Consider the following 23,916-nt stretch of genomic DNA (forward strand, 5'->3'; position numbering starts at 1 on the left):
AATAGTTCTTGAAAATTCACGAAAATGCATGACTAAAACCATGTCAAACTTCTGATATCGATATCTCATTTATTTTTTGGAGTTAACTTGCGGAACTCTACATCATGTTACGCCAAATTTTCCGCAAATTTTAAATCTGAGATTAAAATTCAGATCCGACAACAAATAACTGAGTAAAAGAAATGGGCTATCAATATTTCGGATAGTAGATTTTCATTTTTCCTAATTTTTTAAGCTAAATATCGGAAATTATTACAGATGTTAAGATGCGGTTTGCGTCATTGTTTTTCTCGGCTCATTTTACATTAGAAAAAGTTTTAAAAGCCGAAAATTTGCTAGTCAAATTTTAAAAAAAGATTAAATTTTTTTATTTTTATTCGTTTATTGGCCATATCTCGTATCTATCTGTCCGATCGATATATCGTATCTATCGGACTATCTGTCCGATCGATCTCAAATTGGGCCATTTGATAGATTTTGAGCTCCTCTTCGATTGATGTATAACACAAAGATATTAAATGCTCAAAACAGCTGCAAACTAGACAGTCAGCTAAACACAAGCCTCTGTGAGCGCTACTCGAATTATGAGGTATTTTGATCGAAATCTAGCTTATTTGTGGAACAATCTAATGTTAATTATGCAAAATTTGACGCAAAATCAAAAATAGCGCTCAAAATATTATTTAGAAAAACGGTTTAAAAACGGCTAATGGGACCACTTCGGGCATGTTTGTGCGTTTGTAGACGTTTTGGCAATCTCAACTTTCATTGGAGAGGTGTGAAAACAAAATTGCAATTGGTTACTTTATTTAGTTTTTTAAGTGTTTTTTGGCGAATAGCGGTAAGCAAACGCCGGTAAAAGAGCGAAATTGCTTTGTTGCGTACACTACAAAATGCGTCAAGAGATGGCGCCACTATCGATTCTTCTGGTCTTTTTGCCCTATTGTTGTTTCAAATTGAGAGAGATCTCTAGAGGGCAAACTGCTTCCGCGGGTTGTACGTTGCTCTCATTTCGTGCAGAGGTCGTCCGCTGTCTTCGCCGGCACCCTTTCCCTGGCGTCGCCGGCGTCGCGTCACCCCTTCGCAATTCCCCATCTCGCCGCGCCGGGCGCTGCCGCCACTTCGATCCGCCACCACCAGAGTATTGAACGTTGTATAGTATTTCACCAGCCATAGTCAATTAAAGGGTCGTGTAGTGCGCGCAGGTATGATTCCTTAACATCAAAGAAGTCGCCAATCTAATCTCAGGCCAGCCCGTCAATTAAACCAACTTTGCCATATCGTGGGTCAGACTTTAAAGGTGTCCATACATCGGCGGCATGCAACAGTTTGACGCTAAATGTTCATGAATAATAACTAGTTAATTAGTGGGATGTTGTGTAATGTGATTGTAAGTGGTTTACTAGTCTCCGGGGTAGCGAGTGTGTGATATCTGACGTGATGAAGAATTACTAGCCATGGAGGTGTTTTGGGGCGTCCTTTTAGGGCTAGCAGCCCTACACTTTCAAGACTGCGGCGGGCACGATGCCGACGACCCCAATAAAATACAGTTCGAGGCGGCTTTTCAAGGTAATGCGGAATTGAGAGCTTTATAAACAGCTTTTGTTGCTCGCGGCTTTTCAACTTGAAGTGTTTACACTGTTTTTAATGATGCGACTATGCGAGGATTTTGTTATAATTAACGTGGGGGAGCGCAGTTGACTCTTCTATTTTTTGAAGCCTTTCAAATACCCTTTTTCCATACTCCGAACTTAAACGATTTAAAGTTTTGAAAAAATGTAATAACGTAGAACGCGGAAAAATTTACGGCGTGGAGCGATTTTTTATCGATCGTTATTACAATAAATCGCTCCTGGTTTATTAATACTTTATCGGATTAATGCATTTTTGATTACCAATACTGGACGGGGGAATTATTAATAAACGCCCCTTTTTTCGTGCTCATTTCTATCTTCTCTCTAAATTATTTACGAATAGTTGTGACTTTATTTTTTGATGAACGTGTTAACAAGGCAGATGTAGTAAAAAATTCACCTCGATTTCTATTATTTAAACATTTGTGCCTTACCAATGAAGTGACCAATGTTACTTCTCATATCTTTTGGTTTTAAAGACTTTAAATTTAACAACAAATAAAGTAATGTAAAGTGGTGAAAAATGGTGGAGGCGCCGGTCTCATTTAAAACTTTTCCAAAATTGCAATAAATTACACGTCGAGGTTATATTCAGCTGACACTCAACACATGTTACGCTCATGTGTAACATTACGAAGTATTTTATTCCATCCTCTAAAACTATGACAAAGTTCTGAAATCGATATCTCGCTTATTTTTTGAGCTCATTTTACGTAGAATTTTGCGCAGATTCCAAATCAGGGCTTGAAATTCAGATCCGACAACAAATAACTGAGTTATGACAGATCAAAGTTTCGGATAGTTGATTTTCATTTTTCCTAATTTTTCCTAATTTTTAAAGTTAAATATCTCCGAAACTATTAGAGATATTAAGAAGCGGTTTGCGCCATCGTTATCCTTGGCTCATTTTACGTTATGAAAAATTTTCAAAAAACCAAAATTTAATAATCGATTTTTTGCAAAAAAAAAATTCTGGCTCGATAAAAATTTTTCAATTTTTTTATTTTTGTCTATAACTCGTAAACTATTTGTCCAATCGATCTCAAATTTGGCCAGTAGATAGATTTCGAGCTTCTCTTTCGATTGATAATTCAAAGCTATTAAACGTCGTTTTCTTCGTTTTCGGAAATCACCCTAAAATGACGTTTTCGAAACAGTTTTTGGCCAATGCCTCGTTTATTTATTAAGCAAACTTCACAAATTTGGGTTTCATTTTACGCAGAATGTCACCCTGAGTCCAAAAACATGAAAATTTTTTAATTTTTGTCAACAAATAACTGAGTTATGGCCGTTTAAATTTTTGGGTTGACACCAGAGGGCCAAATTTTTGAAGGTTCGAAACAATCCGTGCTCAATATCTCGGAAACAATTAGAAATATTAGGAAACCGTTTGCGCCACCGTTTTTCTTGCGATTCTTTACATGAAAAATCGTTCTTAGATTTTCCAGAAAGTTGCAGTTTTTAGCGAGAATTTATGGTTAAAACTATGCCAAGTTTCTGATATTGATATTTCGCTTACTTTTTTGGAGTAAACTTGCGTTATTTAGCTCATTTTACGCAGAATTGTGCGCAGATTTTAAATCTGAGATTCAGATTGAGATCCGACAACAAATAATTGAGTTAGCAAAGTTTTGGATTGATGATTTTTATTTTTTTTTACGTTTAAAAAAGTTCTAAAATGTCCAAACTAACAAATGTTACTTGTCATATCTTTGGTTCTAAAGACTTTAAATTTAACACCAAAGAAAGTAATGTGGGTGAAAAATGGTGGAGGCGCCGGTCTCATTTCAAACTTTTCCAAAATTGCAATAAATTACACGTCGAGGTTATATTTAGCTGACACTCAACACATGTTCCGCCCATGTGTAACATCACCGTCAAGTGTTTTGTTCCATCATTAGCAATATCAAATTTCCTGCGGCATAAGAGTTAATGACATAATTAGATTAATAGGTGCGGTCTGAAACTAATATTAAATTACGAAATACGAGCTCTTAAAAATGCGCGCAGATCAGATAAAACAAACAAATTAAATGTCAAAGCTAATGCAGCGCAACAAAGTTGTTCAACAAAACTGTACAATTTAAAACACAAACTCAACCTGCATTTACATCATTCGCTTAATTGCAGCTTGAACATGCATGGAACGTATAAATGCTAAACATCTCCAATGTAACACAAAGTTGAGTGAAACAACTTTGCTCAACCACCAAAGATTAAAGAACACTTAGAGTCACTTTATGAGCACAGTATATAAAATACGGCGAACAAACTTATTTTACACATAAACTACTTTCCTCTCTGAAACGTTTTTAATGCTGGAGGCCCTAGAAAATTGAACACGAAAACTCGATGAGCACTTCTTATGTGTTTCGAAAAGTGTTAAGTTTTAAGAGCTGTGCTTGTTTTATTGGGGTTTGAACGCGAAATAAAGATTTCTCGCACGTTGCAAAGTGGTGAAAAAAATATACGAACATCCATTTCTATCAAGTCTAGCCGCAAATAGACGTAAAACAAATAATCAGCGTTGTTTATCATTGTCTCTTCTCAGAAACCGAACGATAATACAAATCAATCATTGCGTGGAAATGTAATCCTATGACAGACTCAAGCATTTTTCACGTGTTCAAATGTTGGAAGAAAATAGACGAGTGACAGGAAACGGAAACTTTAATTGCTGCAAAATTGTGGAAAAAGTTCATGTGAGCCGGAATCCGACAAATAGTTACAAAGCGCCGGTGTCTGCTTCTAATTAAATAATAAATTAGATTAGCAAAATGTAGGAGGATTTCGCAAAATTCCAACGTTTACAGCCAGTTTGTTTTAATAATGCAGGAGATTCGTTTGAGTAATTATTGCAAGTCGCCGGAACAATACAATTAACATAAAAACCGTAAACTCGCAAAATAGACGACAGTTTTAATTAAAACTTAAATCGATAACTTATTTGAAAACTTCATTATCTTGTGATCCTCGCTTTTTTAATTCCTCGGCGAGGAAGAAACTTTTCCTTTTTGTTCCGTCTGCAGGTAACGAGCACGTTCTTCATATGTATGCTGGGTAGACACGTCGCGTTTTACTTATATATAAATTTAGATATTTTATGTTCGTTGTTTCCGCAATTTAGAGAAAAATCTCAATTTCGCTGACAGCACGTCTGAACAGAACATCTGAACGGGAGGTCAGCGAAACAAAAATCGTCTTAAATCAGCTCAATTTTTAGGTATTTTCAAATGGAAATTGTTTTACAATTTTCGCCAGTTTCTGCTTAATACTTAAATCTACAATGTAAATCCGGTAAAGTATGTACTTAAAACTTCAGCTTGTTAAAGAATACACTATGAGCAAAATTCGTTTTATGGAAATTATGTTTCTTCTAGGTATGAGGAGACTCGGGCATCTTGTGCTCAAAAGCACGGATTGTTTGCTGGGAAGGCGTCGACGATTTAACAAAATTATAGTTGCACGACAGTTGCATTTTAATTTAGTTTTAATTAAAAATGACTTTAATTTGCAAGCGTCAACAACAGAATCTTTCGCAGGGCGAAGTTTAAAAGGTTTTCTTCTTTGACATCGTGAATCTACAGGTACAATAGAAAATGTAATTTAGACTTGTTGTTGGAACGACTATCGCCATTGCTTTTCTCGCGGTTTTTAGGCTAAAAATTTTTTTTTAAACCTTCTGAAAAACAAAAATTTGATTTCTGCCATCGATATCTCGCTTATTTTTGGAGTAAACTTTCATTATTATAGCTCATTATACGCAGAATTTTCCGCAAATTCTAAATCTGGGATTCAGATCCGACAACAAATAACTATCGGAAAGTTGATTTTCATTTTTCCTTATTTTTTCTAATTTTTAAAGTTACTATTTGAGATATTGAGATGCAGTTTGCGCCATTCTTTTTCTCGGCTCATTTTCCGTTAAGAAATGTTCTCAAAAGCCCATATAACTCGTAAACTATTTGTTCAGTCGAACTTAAATTTGGCCAGTAGATAGATTTTGAGATCCTTTTTCGACTGATGTATAATTCGAAGGAATCCAACGTCGCTTTCACATTGAAAACAGTGATTGAAAATCACTCCAAAATGACCTCTTTAAAACGGTTTTTGGCTTATTAAGCAAATTAAACAAATTTTAGCTCACTTTACCCAGAATGTATGGCTGAATCCAAAACTTCAAGAATTAAATTTTCGTCAACAATTAACTGAGTTATGGCCGTTTGAATTTTTGGGTTGTCGCCAGACGGCCAAATTTTTGAAGGTTTGAAATAATTCGTGCTCAATATCTCGAAAACTATTAGAAATATTAGAAAATTGTTTGCGCCGTCGTTTTTTCCGCAATTTTTTACATAAGAAATAGGTCTTAGATTTTCCAAAATTTGAAAGTTCGTGTTTTTTGCGAAAAGTGTATGACTAAAACTATGGCAAAGTTCTGAAATCGATATCTCGTTAATTTTTGGGCAAAATATTTGGGCACATTTCGCGCAGAATTTCCCGCGCTCAAAATCAAGAATGACTTCAACGTTTTAACAAAATTATAGTTGCCCCCCCACGACAGTGCATTTTAATTTAGTTTTAATTAAAAGTGACATTAATTTGCAAGCGTCAGCAACAGAATCTTTGGCATCGTAAATCCACAGGTAAAATAGCAAATCTAATTTAGACTTGCTTATTAATCGTGCAAAATTGCAATTTTATAGACCGGAAGGAAGATTTCCGAGTTAAAACTTCCCACCGCGCAGTATTTACGCCTCTTATCTTGTTGTCTACCTTGTTGACATTTACATTAACATCGCCCTCCCAAACTGACAAACTTTTCTTTTTTTAAAATATCCCAAAACTTGATTTGTTGGATGTTTGGGCTCGGAAACTTTCCCGATGGAAGCTGTAATGAGCCACGAAGTCCTGATTAATGTTCAATTTTCCAAAAGAACTTCTCCAGTCTTACGAAACGAGTAGAGGTATTTAATTATTTAGCACAAAACGTCACGTTCGATATCCTTCATTGGCATTTTCCCCATCTGCTCATCCATTTTCAGTAAATAAAATTAAATTAATCTTCGAATAAACTTAGTGAAGAGTGATGGCAGCGCTCCAACAATTACTACTATCACCTGTATTGATTGTAAGGTAATTGTCCGTATTTAGTAAAGCTTGGTCCGAAATAATTTATAGCCAATATTGACGGTCATTGTACACATAACATGCTAAAGTACATTCAGTTGTAATTTATGATACAGGCCGAGATACGTATGTGTGGATAATAGGCCATTTCCAATGACAGTTGTAATGTGTGGTGATTGAAAGGTCTCCGATGGAGCGTACATGGGCGAGTTCACCACGAAAACCAACGCAAACAAGTGGAAAGCTCTTAGATAACGGAAGTTGGAGTTTAAGTTTGCCTGTGTCCACCGGAAATAAATTCTTCACAGCTAAACAAGAAACTTTCATTAAAATTCAACGAGTTGTGCTTTATTTTAACTTAAAACAAATACAAATGTGACCTGGCTTGTTTGCGGGAAACTCTTCCCCCACGAAACCGCACTGAATAAACATGAAAAAGTCATCCAATTCGGGGAAATACAACAAGTCAAATATGTTCAAAGTTAATCAAGATCCATCTCCATCGCGGTATCTGCACGAAATTGATAGATTCTTCGGGACATTGTTGGTTTTATCTGAAAAAAAGAAGCGATTTTACTGTGGAGTTACGAGGTTGTGAATTTGAAATGGTTATTAGTAATGGGTTCATTTAACGCAGAACTTCACGCAGATTCCAAATGCGTGCTCAGAATCCACGTACGACAACAAATAACTGAGTCATGGTCTATTTAAGTTTCGAAAGGTTGATATCCATTTTTCAAATTTTTAAAGCTTCGAAACTACAACAGATATTAAGAAACGGTTTTTACCATTACCGAAAAACAAATCTCTAATTCAGACACGCCTATTTATGAAGTAATATCAAAGTATTAGTGTTCATTTTACGCAGAATTTCACGCAGAATCCAAAAAGGTAAAATTCGTTAAAATCAGTCTATATGAGTTAAGTTTTGGATATTGGATTTTGAGTTGGAAAGTTTTCAAAACTCGATATGTCCGAAATTAATAGAGATTTTGAGAAACGATTTGCATCATCGTTTTTCCCAGCTCATTTTACTTCAGAATAAGCTCTCAAAAGTCAAAAATTCGATGGTCAATTTTTTGGGTAAAAAAATTTTGCGACTTAATCGATGAAAAAATTTTGATTTTTTGTCTTTTGATCGCATCTCGTAAACTATTTGCCCTGTCAATCTGACATTTGGCCAGTTGATAGATCTCGAGCTCCAATTTCGATCGATATTAAATTCAATAATATTAAAATCAATTTTGCCTCAAAACAGCGCCTTGAAAATTACCCTAAAAACACCCTCTGAAAAGCTAATTCAGTCAATATCTCGATTATTTGAGCTATATGGGCTCATTTTATGCAGAATTTAGCGACGAGTCCAAAACTACCATCAGTTTTCTCGTCCATCAACAAATAACTGAATTAGATGTGTTTGAAATTTCGGGTTGTCGCCAGAGGACCAAAATCTTAAAGGTTCGAAAACGATTTTACTCCGAAATTAAGGGGAACATAAAAAACCCTTTTCGAAATAGTTTTTCTCGCAATTTTTTAGCTTAGAAATCGATCGTTGATAGTTCAAATTCGAAATTTAATTTTTTTCAGTATGAAAGTTAGCTGCTTTTCGGTCTAATTCAGACAAGGTTGATATCGCGTTTACTTATAGAGCAATATTAAAGTATTGGAGCTCATTTTACGCAGAATTTCATGTAGAATCCAAAAAAGGAAAGATCGGTCAAGAAATAACCGCATCAGAAGCGATTGAAATTTTAGATTATTGCAGAGGGCCAAAATTTTAAGGTTTGGAAATGTCAGTGCTCTATATCTCCAAATCTTCAACAGATACCGTTACGGTTTTCGTTATTTTGCTTTTTGACATTTTATTTACTAAGAATTTTCTTTTAAGTTCCTCAAAATTCAAAAATTTTATTTTTTTTGAAAAAAGTTTCGAATTTACTTCGGTCGATATCTCGTTTATTTGCGGAGCAAACTTAAGTTATACGTTATTAATTTTAACGCTAAATTGCATCCTGAAACTTGTACTATTACACAATTACGAACTGATTGCAGTCAAAGCTTTATTTGCTCAACTGATTTCGTTATTAAATAATTGATTAGGCTAACTGCCGTGCAGTCATGAGATATTATTTTGTAGCAAAAATACCATTATGTTAATGTGTTTGCGTTTTGTATTTATAAACCGAATATTTCGAGAGAAATTACGTTAAAACAAAATCAACAAGCACCAAAGCTGTTGTTGTTGGTAAAAAGCACAAATTATTTAGTTGTTAGTCAAATAAACGTAGAGAATAAGTTTTCTTTTTATTGTGAAATTTGAAAAGTAATGAAGAATGGCAATAAATATTTATTTGAGTTTCAACCAATTACACGACCATCAAACGCAACGAAGCCAACAAAAATTAATTAAACCGACGATTTCCGTTCCATGAATATCAATTTTGAATCAATTGTTTTGCGGTATAAATGCAAATTAGTTGTTTATTCACAATTATTAAATTAAAGTCGTGTATGACAGCTTCGCAATTTTTCCCGACGACAGTTTTTCATGCAAACCAACAAGCTTCAAGAGAAGTAGAAATGAGAGACTTGAAAATTTTATTAACCGTTTATTTTCCCGCATTTCTATTCTCTTTTTGCGCGTTGAAATCAAACACGAAATCCGTGTATGTACAAACATTTCCTCGAGTACGTACTGATCTTTATAATGCATTTAGGCTTCATTTACCCTCATCACAAAGTACATGTCTGGGCTTTATTGGCTTGACCTGTGGTGTTCCTCCAGAGTTTTCGGGGCGACCCCAATTAATTTTGAAACAATGGCCACCGCTCGTTCCATCAACATTCACTTTTTCCACTGCGCTTCGCAAATAAAAAAATCCAACAAACTCAATCAAAACCGACAAACTAGTCAAACTCGGAGCCAGATTTCATATTTACTGCAAAGGAATTCATCATTTTATTCGATAACTGCCACATCAGTCATATTAGTTGGTGCAGAATCCAGAAATTTGATATTTCGCCTTCGACAATCAATCATGTGTCGATGAGATCAATACTTTTTTTTACGGGAAATTTATTTATTTTCTTGAGCGCGTTGAAATTGACTTGAAAAGCTGTAAAATGTTTGGTCGCTTATTTATGAAGCAATATTAAAGTATGAGCGCTCTATATTACGCAGAATTTTACGTATAATCCAAAAAAATAAGATTTGTTAAATTCGGTTCAATAATAACAGAGTTATGGCCGATCAAAGTTCCGGACATTGAATTTTGAGTTGAAAGCTCAATATCTCCGAAACTACGAAATATTTTAAGAATTACTTTAGAATCCGCCTTCAAAAGTCGAAAATTTAATGGTCGATTTTTTGGGCAAAAAAATTTTCAATTTTTCGTTTTTCGATCGCCCCTCGTAAATTCGTCCTATCGATCTGAGATTTGGCCAGTAGATAGATCTCGAGCTCCTCTTTCAATCGATATTCAATAATACTAAATGCAGTTTTCGCCCGGAAACAGCTTCTTGAAAATAACTCCAAAAATACCCTTTGAAAATCTAATTCGGTCGATATTTTGTTTATTTGTTAAGGAAATTTGAGCTATATGAGCTCATTATACGCAGAATGTTTCGCTAGAGCTAAAATCATACATCTACAAATAACTAAATTAGAGGCGTTTGAAATTTTGGGTTGTCGCCAAAAAGATAAAATTTTAGAGGTTTGAAAACGATTTTTCTCGATATCTTCGGAATCGTGGCAAACAAAAAAAAACCCTTTTCGAAACTGTTTTTCTCGCGATTTTTTAGATTAGAAATCGATCTTCGATAGTTCGATACTTTTTAATTTTGTTCCGAGATATTTATTTATTTTCTTCCGCACGGCGGAATTAAAGTTATCGTTGTGGCAGCGCCGCAGAAATTGACTTGGTAAAGTGCAAACACTTTCTCTGCGAAGCTGTAAAAAGTTTGGTCGAGTTAAAGGCTCTCATCTTTGAAACATTTTTCCATGTTTAGTGGATAAATTAGAGTTGCGAAGTTGGCTTTCTTGAAAGAGAACCAATCAATAATTCCACTCCACTGGTCATGTATAATTCAACCGGCTATCTATATGCCATTACCAGACGATGAACCCCTTGGTTCTGAACCTTTTACAAACATATTTCTTTACCTGTCAGAGTCCCGATTCTTGATCATAAAACATAAATGAGAAACACGAGTTATTATTGCAAAACAATTTCGGATTTTTAACGAGACGAGCTTAAATTAAAATAACGAGACGCTCGAATTTTTGGATCGGTCGTAATATTTTCTCATTACGGCCACGTTCTTCTTCGCGTTTTTTAGCTTCGAAGTTAGCAGGGAGGCTAAACATTCCATTTAAATGAAATATGTTGCGTAATAGAATTTGTAGAACAAAAGACGTTATTTGAACTGGGTTTGGGAGAGATGTTTTCATTTCAAAGCTATATTCATTAGAGGAATCCTCGAAACAATAAAATGTGTAATCCTTCCAGCTATAAGGACCTCCTTGTACGAGCTAGTAGCAACAATAGTTCAACTTCACTTTGCGTTTTTGTGGCTTCAACAATCATTTTAATTCCACATGCAGTAAATTTCATTTATAATGATTTATCGCTCATTCCGTCCGAAATTGACAGAGTGACGGCATGATTCGCTATCCATCATGCAAATAAGCGAGTTTCGACAACATCGCGATTTATTTAAAATGAACTTTCTTGGATTCGCTTTCGTTTTTAGTTGCTTTAAATCACGGCCGCTTAATGTTTGTTTTCTTGCTATTTTCACTTCTCGTTACATTCAAGTGCTGTTTAAGCTTTTTAAAGTGCAAGTGGAGGAATTTAATGTTTGCAGGTTCGTCGGTTTGTACCGCATTGTTGTAATTAGCTTTTTGTAAAGGATTTAATGTGATCATTGGGAAATTGAAGGAACTGAATGGCTTCCAAGAATTCGGAAGAATTCCGTCAAGTTTTTGAAATCACAAAGAATTATAAAGAATTCCAGACGATCCTGATAAAGTCTAGGAAATTTAGAAAACTATAATTTCTAAAAAAATTTGGTACTTATCTTCAAAAATCTTTTCTAGAAAATTTAAAAAAATCCAAAATAGTCATAAAGTTTTTTAAAAAAATTTCGAAGAATGTAGAAAATCCTAGAAAATTTTCGAAAAAATTGCAGAGAATAGTAAATTGAAATGAAATTTTACTAGAGTAGTGGAAAACTATAAAGATAAGAAAAGCATAAAATAATAAGTTTTTATCAATATCCAATGGTTGGTTGTGGAGAAATCGGCTAAAATGTGCATGAATCAATCAATCAAAAATAAAATATCAAAAATTTTGAATTTGGAGTTCGTTTTGCTTTCCAAATTTTAAAATTTTTTTTTTTCTAAGAAATTCCATGAGAAGGTAAAAAATAATGCAAATTCTAGATATGTCTCAGAGAATCCTAGAAAAGGATCATCTTCTCGGTCACATAACCGAATAAATGATTATTTTCTACTAACCATAAAGACATTGGAACTCTATACTTTATTTTTGGGGCATGATAATTCCTGACGATCCTGAAAAAATGTAGGAAATCTAAAGAACTAAAGCTCAAAGAAACTTCTGTAAAAATAGTTCATAATTTTAGGGTCTAGTCTCAGAAAATCATAGAATTTTAGAAGATCCTGATAATATCCCAGATATTTTAAAGAATTCAAAAACTCGTGGAGTTGTTTGAAAAATCCTGAAAAATATTAGGAAACTTTAAAAATGAAAAAAACTTTATGAAACCTATAACTATGACAATCCTAAAAAGACCTAGAAAATTTTAGAGAATTTTCGGACTAATTGCAAAGAATACTAAAAAATTCAAAATTCTGGATAACACTAGTCAACAAGTTTTGGGAGAAAATTGTACAGAAGAATTGGAAAGTCATTTTAAAAAGAGAATTTGAAATCTGAAGTCTGATTTGCTCCATCAGGACCGGATTCAGAAATATTTTTGAAATAGATATTTTAACCTTGTGACAGTAACCGATGAAAATATCGTCAATTTTATAAAAATTTTATCTGAGGCGAAAAAATTGTCTAAATTGATACAAAAACATCTTCAAATTTATTTAAATTACAAAAAACTTGCCCAACAACTTTTTAACAGTTTGCATGATTGTTATCTATGATCTCTGAATCCTGACCTGACCAACTTTAGAAATGACTTGTTGACTAGTGTCAAGAATACAAATAGTTCTTTGCCCTTCTCATTAGATCAAAACTGTGGAGATTGAACCATAAAATTTCTGTTCTTGCAGTGCGATTTGAAAAATTTAATAAAAGCTAGAGGATAGTGGCGGGTCAATATTCGGCTCCCTTGCCATCACGCTTAAGACTAATATAACGCTTTCCCTCGCTTATGTAAACCTAGAGCAACCCTCTACTTTCAAATGTCTGCCTCTAGATTAACCCGGGATTAGATAGTCAGTAATCTCTGTCGTCACTCCTTGCTATCTTAGATGTGGCTGTCAGGTTTACCTCATGTAAATTCCTTCAACATTTTCTGTTGTATAAACTTGGATGTTTACTTTGTGTAGCAGCGCATTAGCAGCGTTATCGTGGGATGACATGCATTATCTTGATTGGAATTACAAAAATTGAGCCCTGACAGGGGATTTAGCGTCGAAATGAATGCAGTAATTGGAGGGAAAGTAATAAATAATTCACCGAAATTGACCGACAAAAAAATTAGTTCGTTTTGGTGAAAGCTCCAGGCTGTGTTGTCATTTCAGGAATTATATTTCCTTTTGGTAATAAACGTTATAAAACGCCCTCGCTCTGATGTATTTAAAATGAAATTTTCATGAATGATAAATGTGTAGGCAGGCACATTTTTGTCTCAACCAACCCACATCATTCCCTCTAAATTTTGCTGGCTAAAACAGACCATAAACAGTTTAAAATTCTTCATCGGCTTGGATTTAACCCCAGCGCGGTTGGTAAAAACTCGACACTAGCATCCTGTCGACATCAAGCCTCCAGTTTTAATTAATGACTCGCGATCTGCATGGCAAACATATTAATTATAAACCAAAAAGCGACTTTACATTACTATAATAATGAATTCCGATTCGGTACAGATTCCTGTGCTTCATTACAGCTATTTATTACGATCGAGATGTTCGATCCGGTACTGGAACGATAACTCCGGGCCAAATGTGCCGGAATTGTGCTCAAAACGTGCTTAGAATATCAATATCGGGGCTGCTGGTGAGGACGCCGATATGTCTGAATTTTCATTTTCTCCCGAGATAACCGCTAGTAAAAGACTATTTTGGTGGATTGGTCGTCCACGCAGCTATTCGTATGAATTGAGACACCGAGAAAAATGGGTTTAGTTTAGCCGATATTGCGCTTTTGGGTTTCACTTTGAGCACGATTGGCGGCGTTAATCGAGCGAAGTACAAATATTGTACTAATTTTCTGAGTTGGAAGTCTATTTGGTGGAATGAGCATCCGCATGCAACTGTGGCGGTGTCGAGTACGTGCACTGTTCTGCATTCAACGCTCAGCGCTCATCTATTTTTCACGGTGCATTTTAGGGGTGGTTTGCAGAAATATGTGTAAACGTTCGTGTAATGGTGGAATTGACAGCGATGGCGTGTTCGTGAAGCTCAAAATGCGAGTCTGGAGCTGGGGGATTCAGAATTCTAATCTAAGAGATAGTACAAGTTAAATCAGGTTGAATTTTAGTTTTTATGGTTAAAAACAAGGGATTTTGAAATAAAACTCCTAACTAACAATTTCTTTAAATTTTGTTGCCGTATTGTTAAAACTACCAGAGTTACATGATGTAATCGAAAATTTTGAGTTTCGAGCTCCATCTATGAGTGAAAAATTTTAATTTAAAATTATATTACATTTAATTTAATTTAGTACCTTTTGATCTAAAATTCTGTAATTTGATACACTCAATCAACACTTTTAAAATAATATTTTTTTTTAAATTTGATGGCCGTACTGTTGAAATTACTAAAGTTACGTGATGTAGTCGAAAATTTTGAGATTTAAGCCACGTCTACAAAAAAAATAAAATTTTCCCCTTTTGTTCCAAAATTTTGTCGTTTAGTACACTTAATTAACACTTTTTAACTAATAATTCCTCAGAATTTTGTTGCTGTACTGTTAAAACTGTCAAAGTTACAAAATTTAATAAAAACAAATTGAGTTTGGAGCTTCTTCTGTAAATAAAAAATTCAAAAATTTGCATTTCTTGTTCTAAAATTTTGTAGTTTGGTACACTTAATTAACAATTTAAACTAACAGTTTTTCAAAATTTTGTTGCTGTACTGTTAAAACTTTCAAAGTTACACGACGTAATAAAAAAAATTGAGTTTTGAGCTTCTTCCTGCAAAAGAATAATTCTAAAATTTGCACTTTTTCTTCTGAAATTTTGTAAATTGGTACACTTAATCAACACTTCAAAGCTAATATTTTCTTAAAATTTTGATGCTGTACTATTAAAACTACCAATGTTACATGATGTTGTCGAAAATGTTGAGTTTTGAGCTTCTCCTACAAGTGAAAATTCTAAAATTTGCACTTTTTGTTCCATCTTTTTTTAATTTGGCACACTTAATCAACACTTTAAAGTTAATAATTCCTAAAAATTTTGATGCCATACTGTTAAAACTACCAAAGTTACATAATGTAGTCTAAAATTTTGAGTTTTATGCTACTTCTACAAACAAAAAATTCTAAAATTTAATAAACTTAATTAACGCTTTTAATCTAATATTTCCTAAAAATTTTGTTGCTGTACTGTTAAAAATGTCAAAGTTACATGGTGTAATAAAAAGTTTTTAGTTCCTTCTGGAAGTGAAAAATTCTATTTTTTTTTTAAATTTGGTACACTTAATCATTACTTCAAAACTACCAATTTTTTAAAATGTTAATGCCATATTGTTAAAACTATCAAAGATACATGATGTAGCCGAAAATGTTGAGTTTTGAGCTCTTTCTACAAATGAAAAGTTCTAAAATTTGAATTTTTTGTTCTAAAATTTTGGAATTTGGCACATTTAATTAACATTTTTAAACTAATAATTCCTCAAAATTTTGATGTCGTACGGTTGAAACTAGCAGAGCTACATAATGTAATCGAAAATTTTAAGTTTTAAGCTAATTCTCCTAATAAAATTTTTTTAAAATTTGTAGCTTTTTCTAAAATTTTGTAATTTGGTACACTTTATTGACACTTTTAAGATATTAATTTCTTAAATTTTTAATGCGTTACTGTTAAAGCTACGAAAGTTACATGATGTTTTGAGTTCCTTCTACAAGCGAAAAATTTTAAAATTCACATTTCTTGTTCTAAAGTTTTGTAATTTAGTACACTTAATTAGCACTTCTAAACCAAAAATTGCTTTAAATTTTGTTGCCGTACTCTTAAAATTAACAAAGTTACGTGATGTAATTGAAAATTTGAAAAATTAAAAGTTTTAAGCTCTTTTTACAAGTAAAAAACTTTAAAATTTGCATCGCTTGATCTAAAATTTTGTAATTCAGTACACTTAATCAACATTTTTCAATTATAAACTCCTCAAAATTTTGTTGTTCTACTATTAAAAATATAGAAGTTGTATAATTTTATAAAAATTTTTGAGGTTTGAGCTCATCCAACAAATGAAAATTTCTAGTCAGACTTTCGCATGCTTTTTAATATTTAAATAAAATGCTCAAAAAGGAAAAAAACTTTAAATTTAATGTAAGCAAAAATACAGATGACAGCTCCAATTACAGTGAGCATCTCGAAATCGCGATATACTCCCGGCGCATCCACCATTTCCGGATTAAAAATTCCATATTTTTGAGTGGTGGAACCGCATTGTCTGTATATTTGGCCTCAAATGCTAAACACTCCAAGATTTATAACATTTTAAGCTAACCACCAAACCATGAAATAAGCGACATTACTCATATCGTTTCTCTCTCAGCTTTCCAAACAGTTCGACAACAAAACCAAACACATGTAAACGTAAATTTATTCGTGATGATGCCACAATAATTCGCGCTTACGCCACACCAACAATCCTCCCCATTATCTTGATTTATGATTACGACTGAATAATTTGTTTAATTGATGTCACGTCAGCGAGATGCGAGCATTGCTTGGCGCTTTATCGTCCTTTTCAATTCGAAATTGGAAAACTCCAGCATTATTGAAATCATCGCCGCTTCCGAGATTGGCGGCGTTTTGGTTTGGCATGCAGATGGCCCCGGAATGTTGTTCTCTGTCGAAAGTCGGTACGTGACAGACGTCCTTTTTCTAATTTTCCCAGATTGAATCGAGCCAAAGAACTCCGGGCATGGCTACTTTGGACGCGGCGCTATGCGGCCCCGTTTCCACGGAGACACGATCAAACATTCACCTGACGCTTACGAATTGATTCAAGAAATTCGAAAGGGCTGCCACCCTTACAACCACTAATACACAAGGTTATTAATGGGGGCGGCGGAGAATGGATGGCGTTGCTAATCAAAGATTGGGGCGCTCCCTTGCGGAGGCGAAATATTTATAGACACCTGGAAATGTGCGGCTGAGTTGAGTTTTGAGCTCCTTCAAGTGAAAAATACTACAATTTGCACTTTTTGTTCTAAAATTTTGTAATTTGGCACACTTAATTAACACTCTAAAGGTTATAATTCCTCAAAATTTTGATGCCGTACTGTTAAAACTACCAATGTTACATGACGTAGTTGAAATTTTTGAGTTTTTTGCTATACCTACTGCTACAAATCAAAAATTCTAAAATTTTCATTTCTTGTTTTTTAATTTTGTAATTTAACAAACTTATTTAACACTTTTAACCTAATAATTCCTCAAAATTTTGTTGCTGTACTAATAAAACTGTCAAAGTTACATGACGTAATAAAAAAATTGAGTTTTACGTTCTTTCTGAAAACAAAAAATTTTCAAATTTGCACTTTTTGTTCTAAAATTATGTAATATAGCACACTTAATCAGCACTTTAAAGTTAATAATTTCTTGAAATTTTGATGGCGTACTGTTAAAACTATCAAAGTTACATAATGTAGTCGAGAATGTTGAATTTTGAGCTTTTCCTAAAAGTGAAAAACTCTAAAAGCTCCACTTTTTGTTTTAAAATTTTGTAATTTAGTACACTTAACTAACGCTTTTAAGCTAATATTTTTTCAAAATGTTGATCTTGTACTGTATAAAACTGACAAATTTATATAAGGTAATAAAATTTTTTTTAAGTTTTGAGCTTCTTTTATAATAAATAATATAAGATAATAAATCCTAAAAATTTTGATGTTGTACCGTTAAAACTACTAAAGTTACTACTTGATGTAGTCGAAAATTTTGAGTTTTATTTAGTAAGTTAGTAAAAAAATTATAGTCAGAATTTTGTAACTTTGGTTTAACCCCGCCCACATGTACAAATGACGATTTGAATTTGTCGAATCAAGGAATGGCTAGCCTCTATTACACATCATAATCAAAAATTCGACAACTCTAGTGTCACACTTGTCAAGAAGATTTGCAGTTTTGCGGGAATTTAATTAATCGTGAAAGCTTCGTCGATTTTGATCTTGTTTCGTCTTCTAATGTATAAACATTTCTACCCCGACTTTTGGCAAATATCAACGAACAATCAAAATGTTGCAGAGTAAATCAGACTTCCAGTTAAAATTCAATTGGCCCAAAAGGTAGGCGGAGTTAAACCAAAGTTATAAAATTCTGACTATAGTTTTACATTCCTTCTGTAAGCAAAAATTCAAAAACTTGGACTTTTTGTTCTACAATTTTGTAATTTAGCACACTTAATCAACAGTTTACAATTAATAATTTCTTAAAATTTTGATGCCATACTGTTAAAACTACCAAAGTTACATGCTGTAGTCAAAAATTTGAAGTTTTATGCTACTTCTACAAATAAAAAATTCTAAAATTTTTATTACTTGTTTTTCAATTTTGTAATTTGATAAACCTAATCAACGCTTTTAACCCAGTAATTTCTTAAAATTTTGTTGTTGTACTGTTAAAATTGTCAAAACTACATAATTGTAAAAAAAAATTAAGTTTTAAGTTCTTTCTGTAAGTGAAAAATTCTAAAATTTGCACTTTTTGTTCTAAAATTTTGTAATTTGGTACACTTAATTAGCACTTTTAAACTAATAATTCCTCAAAATTTTAATGTCGTACGGTTAAAACTAGCGAAGCTACATAATGTAATCGAAAATTTTGAGTTATAAGCTAATTCTACTAATAAAAAAATTTCTAAATTTTGTACCTCTTTTTTTAAAATATTGTAATTTGGTACACTTAATTAATACTTTTAAACTAATAATTCCTCAAAATTATGATTTCGAACTGGTAAAACTACCAAAGTTACATGATGTAGTTGAAAATGTTGAGTTTTAAGTTTTTTCTGCAAGTAAAAAATTCTAAAATTTGCAGTTTTCGGTCTATAATTTTGTTATTTGGCGCATTTAATCAACACTTCAAAGTTATTAACTTTTCAAAATTTTGATGCCGAATTGTTAAAACTACTAAAGTTACATGATGTAGTCGAAAATGTTGAGTTTTGACCTCTTTCTACAAGTAAAAAGTTCTAAAGTTTGAATTTTTTGTTTTAAAATTTTGTAATTTGGTACACTTACCTAATTGCCACTTTTAAAATAATCATCCCTCAAAATTTTGATGTCGTACAGTTAAAACTAACGGAGCTACATAATGCAATCGAAAATTTTGAGTTTTAAGCTAATTCTACTAAAGAAAAATTTCTAAAATTTGTACCTCTTTCTTTAAAATTTTGTAATTTGGTACACTCAATCAACACTTATAAACTATTAATTCCTCAAAATTTTGATGCTGTACTGTTAAAACCACCAAAGTTACGTGATGTAGTTGAAAAATTTGAGTATTTAGTTCCTTCTGCAAGTGAAACATTCTAAAATTTGCATTTTTTGTTCGAAAATTTTGTAATTTGGTACACTTCAAAATCAATAATTCTTCAACATTTTGTTGGCGTACTGTTAATGGGGGCGGCGGAGAATGGATGCCGTTTCTAATCAAAGATTGGGGCGCTCAATTTCGAAGCCGAAATATTTATGGACACCTGGAAATGTGCGGCTCCGGGGAATTCCGCGCCGATGACATTCGAGATTTTTTTGGACTATAATTTACTCTGACAGTTAAAAGCTTATTAATTCAGTCCTCGATCAAATATTTAATCCACCGGCGTAAATATTTAAGTTTCGATCGTAAAAACTTAATTGAAATAAGTTTCGTTTTTTCCCGGATAATCCATGACAGGCTTCTTAAAATGAAAACTTTTAGATTATGCTGTGTTCTTTCCTGACACTTGAGTTATTTACAATTCTCATTTCTGTCGACATGAAAGAGGGCACTGCTTTTGCATTTTTCGTCGGATGGAATTCCTCCCACCAGTTTTTGCAGTTCAGGCAGCGTCTGCCAGTGACAAATTTAATGTGATGTGCTTGAAGAAGATTTGTTCGAATGTTTGCTTCATATTAACAAACTTAGATCTTAGAGTCTCGCAGTGAAAATCAGTACAACAGCCGATTTTTATTGTTAATTTTTCTCCCGGAGCGCAACAAAATAAAACTTCCCTAATTAATCCGGGACTTTTTAATAAATACAGGTCCCCGTTTCATTTACATACGAAGCTAAAAAGCGCACCGAGGTCATTACTCGATTTTTTCCCACTTTTAGTGACACGCCGCCAATTAAAGCTTTTAAAAATTTAATGAGTTAGGCTGCACTTCGCTTTTAGCCCGAAGGATAATTCTGTTTCTGTTTCAGGACGATGCGACCGTGGGAGTCCTTGTGAGCAGCTGTGCTACGAACTGCATGATGGCATGTACGAGTGCGATTGCAAATCCGGTTTTATACTCCGGGCAGACGGCTACAGCTGCTATGGTAAGTGCTTTTGTACGACGGCTTTCCCGAAAAATTAACTTCTGAGATGTACAACGCGAGCTAAAATCAACAAAGTGGAATGGATTTAATGAGTCGATCTTTATGATATTCCCCCCGATTACATTTCCTTTGTCACTCTTCTGTTTACCACAAATTGTAACAAGTTTAATACTCCGACGCAGCTTTGTGTTCCGATGCTTTCACGTTATGTTAGCACAAGGAAAGAAAACATAATTTGGGGGATATGATATCTGAGTCTATTCCGCTGAGTCAAATTTATTTGTTTTAGAGAGTTGGGTGGAAACTTTTAACTTATTGTTCAAGTTTTACCCACTTTAATTAATAAGATGCGTCTCACTAAGTCGAATTTACGACACCAATAACATCAAATTTTGCTCGGGACTTCACATTCAAAGTTTGCAATAGGGGAGATTTTTTGTTAGGGACTTTTTGAAAGGGAGGCAAAACAATTTAATCAGAAAAAGTTTAATTGTTGGAATTTCGTGTTTTACACGATTCAATTTGGGTAATCAAGGCCTACAAAATTCAAAATTTGTCTCTACAGCAGTACTGAAATATTTGTTCTGAAATTCTGTAAATTAAAACGCGTAATAAGTAATTAAATAAAAAAGTAAAATTACTGGCTGTAACAGAAAAAAATCAGTTTTGAGCTTTTCTCGGGAAATCAAAAATTCTAAAATTTTTATTTCCTGTTCTAGAATTATGTAATTTAAGACGGTTAATGAACACTTCTAAATTAATAATTTCTCAAAATTTTATTACTCTTCGCTTAAAATTGCCGAAGTTGCAAAATTTAATAAAAAACTTTGAATTTTGGGTTCTCCGTACAAACTAAAAATTCTAAAATTTGTACTTCTTTTTTCTAAATTTCTGTAATTTAGTACACTCAATGAACACTATTAAACTAATAATTCCTAAAAATTTGGTTGCTCTACGGTTAAAATTACCGGAAATACGAACTTTAATTGGAAAATTTGAATTTTGGGCGTGTCCTATAAATGAAAATTTTTAAAATTTGCACTTTTTGTTTTAAAATTTTGTAATTTGGTACAAATCAACACTTCTACACTCAAAATTCCTCTAAATTTTAATGCTAATCTTAAAATTAAATTAAAATTATGAAAGTTACTTGACGTAATAAAAAATTTTTGTTTTGATACAAATAAAAAATTCTAAAATTCTCATTTCTTGTTCTAAAATTGCGTACTTTGGTACTTCTAAACTAATAATTCTTTAAAATTTGGTTGCTCTACTTTTAAAATTGCCGGAATTGCAAAGTTTAATTGGAAATTTTAAATTTTGAGCGCGTCCTACTAATGAAAAATTCAAAAATTTGCTTTTCTTGTTTTAAAATTCTGTAATTAAGTACAGTCAATGAACACTCATAATTCCTTAAAATTTGGTTGCTTTACTGTTAAAATTGCCGGAATTGCAAAATTTAATTTGAAATTTTGAATTTTAAGCGCGTCCTACAAATCTAATATTCTAAAATTTGCTCTTTTTATTCAAAAATTTTGTAATTTAGTACACTCAATAAACAATTTTGAACTAATAATTTCTCAAAATTTGTTTGCTCTACTGTTGATATTTCCAGAATTGCAGAATTTAATTAGAAATTTTAAATTTTGAGCGCGTCTTACAAATGGAAAAATCTAAAATTAGCCCTCTTTGTTCTAAAATTTTGTAATGTAGTACACTCAACAAACACTTTAATACTATTAATTCCCCAAAATTTGGTTGCTCTACTGTTAAAATTGCTAAAGTTGCAGAATTTAATTAAAAATTTTGAATTTTGGGCGTGTCCTAGAAATGAAAAATTTTAAAATTTGCTTTTCTTGTTCAAAAATTCTGTAATTTAGTACACTCAAAAAACACTTTTAAACTAATAGATGCACAAAATTTGGTTGCTCTACTGTTAAAATTACCGGAATTGCAGAACTTAATTGAAAATTTTGAATTTTGAGCGCGTCATACAAATAAAAAGTTTTAAAATTGGCATTTTTTTGTTCTAAAATTTTGTAATTTAAGACACTCAATTGACACTTCCAAACCAACAATTTTACCGAATCATGTTCCTCTACTGTTAAAATTGTCGGAGGTACAAATTTTAATAAAAAATTGAGATATTTTGAGCTAGTCCCTAAACATAACATTAATAAAATTTTGACTTGTTCTAAAATTTGTTCAGTTACATTAATAAATGCTCATAAATTAATAATTCCGACAAATTTTGTAGCTTCATTGCTAAAACTCACTAAAATAAAGTCTTTTAAAACTCTTATTTCCTTCTTAGAAATTTTTAATAATCGAAGCTACGCTTTTTATTCCAAACAAAATGGAGATTCTGATTGAAACGGATTAAAACCCAAAAAAGAAATAATTCTATTGGTTCGCATTATCTTTATCGCAGTAGTTTTTATAACAAAAAACGCACTCAAACAACCCACTCGGTCGTAACTTTCCATTCATTGGCTGGATGTCCAAAACTGTTGTTTATTGGATCGAGTTCAAACCTAATTAAGTCATGCACAAAAAAGGAGTCAGCTCATTGGACGTTGGTGACAAAAAATACACAAAACAAAAGAAATCGAGCGCTGCATTTGATCCGTGGGCTTTTGTTTATTGGATGGAAAAGACAAAATATGTGCTCAATTTTAGTCATACCCATATTGTGTTGTTTAGTACTTTCAATAAACTGGTTTAAAATTAGTCCCTGTCGTATGACTTTAAAGTCAGGCGCATCCAGCAAAGAAGAAAATTTTAGAACTTTCCAGATTACAGTTTTAGCCCCAACTTCGCTATTAACTTTCGACAGTTTAATAAAGAAAAATTAGCCCCGAGTTTCCGCAACGTAATCAAGAATCGCTCTTTCAAAAATATTCGTGCTGATTTCACATTATGCACTGTTGGTATAGCCAGCGTGTGACAAAGTGTACTTTTAGATAAGCATTCATGCCCTATGAGTGATGATTTTGTAGATTTTATATCCCAATTTTAGTTCGCTGAAAATCCAACACTGCAATTCTTGAAAAATCATCCAACAAGATAACATACTTTCCATCCGTGCAATCGTTTAAATAAAAAATCGCTGCCATCCACCTCCGTGTAGGATCACGTTTATTTTGGTGTGGTGTTATCGGCTTTGCATAAACATGAACAGCGCGAATACAGAGCA

At 32.9% G+C, this 23,916-nt stretch overlaps 1 protein-coding gene across 1 annotated transcript in view; it reads left to right on the forward strand.

Annotated features, from left to right (window-relative positions):
• Positions 1-1,104: 1,104 nt before the first annotated feature.
• LOC148182067 (pikachurin-like) overlaps positions 1,105-23,916 on the forward strand; it is an 84,123-nt gene continuing 61,311 nt past the window's right edge. The window contains exons 1-2 of the mRNA XM_088033392.1: positions 1,105-1,569; positions 20,604-20,720. Of these exons, the coding sequence (XP_087889518.1) occupies positions 1,458-1,569; positions 20,604-20,720 (229 nt within the window). The 5' untranslated portion in view covers positions 1,105-1,457. The remainder of the gene's footprint in view (positions 1,570-20,603; positions 20,721-23,916) is intronic.

The sequence above is a fragment of the Gnatocerus cornutus genome, chromosome 1, assembly GCF_029298725.1.
Source record: "Gnatocerus cornutus isolate USDA-ARS CGAHR chromosome 1, icGnaCorn1.1, whole genome shotgun sequence".
NCBI lineage: Eukaryota > Metazoa > Arthropoda > Insecta > Coleoptera > Tenebrionidae > Gnatocerus > Gnatocerus cornutus.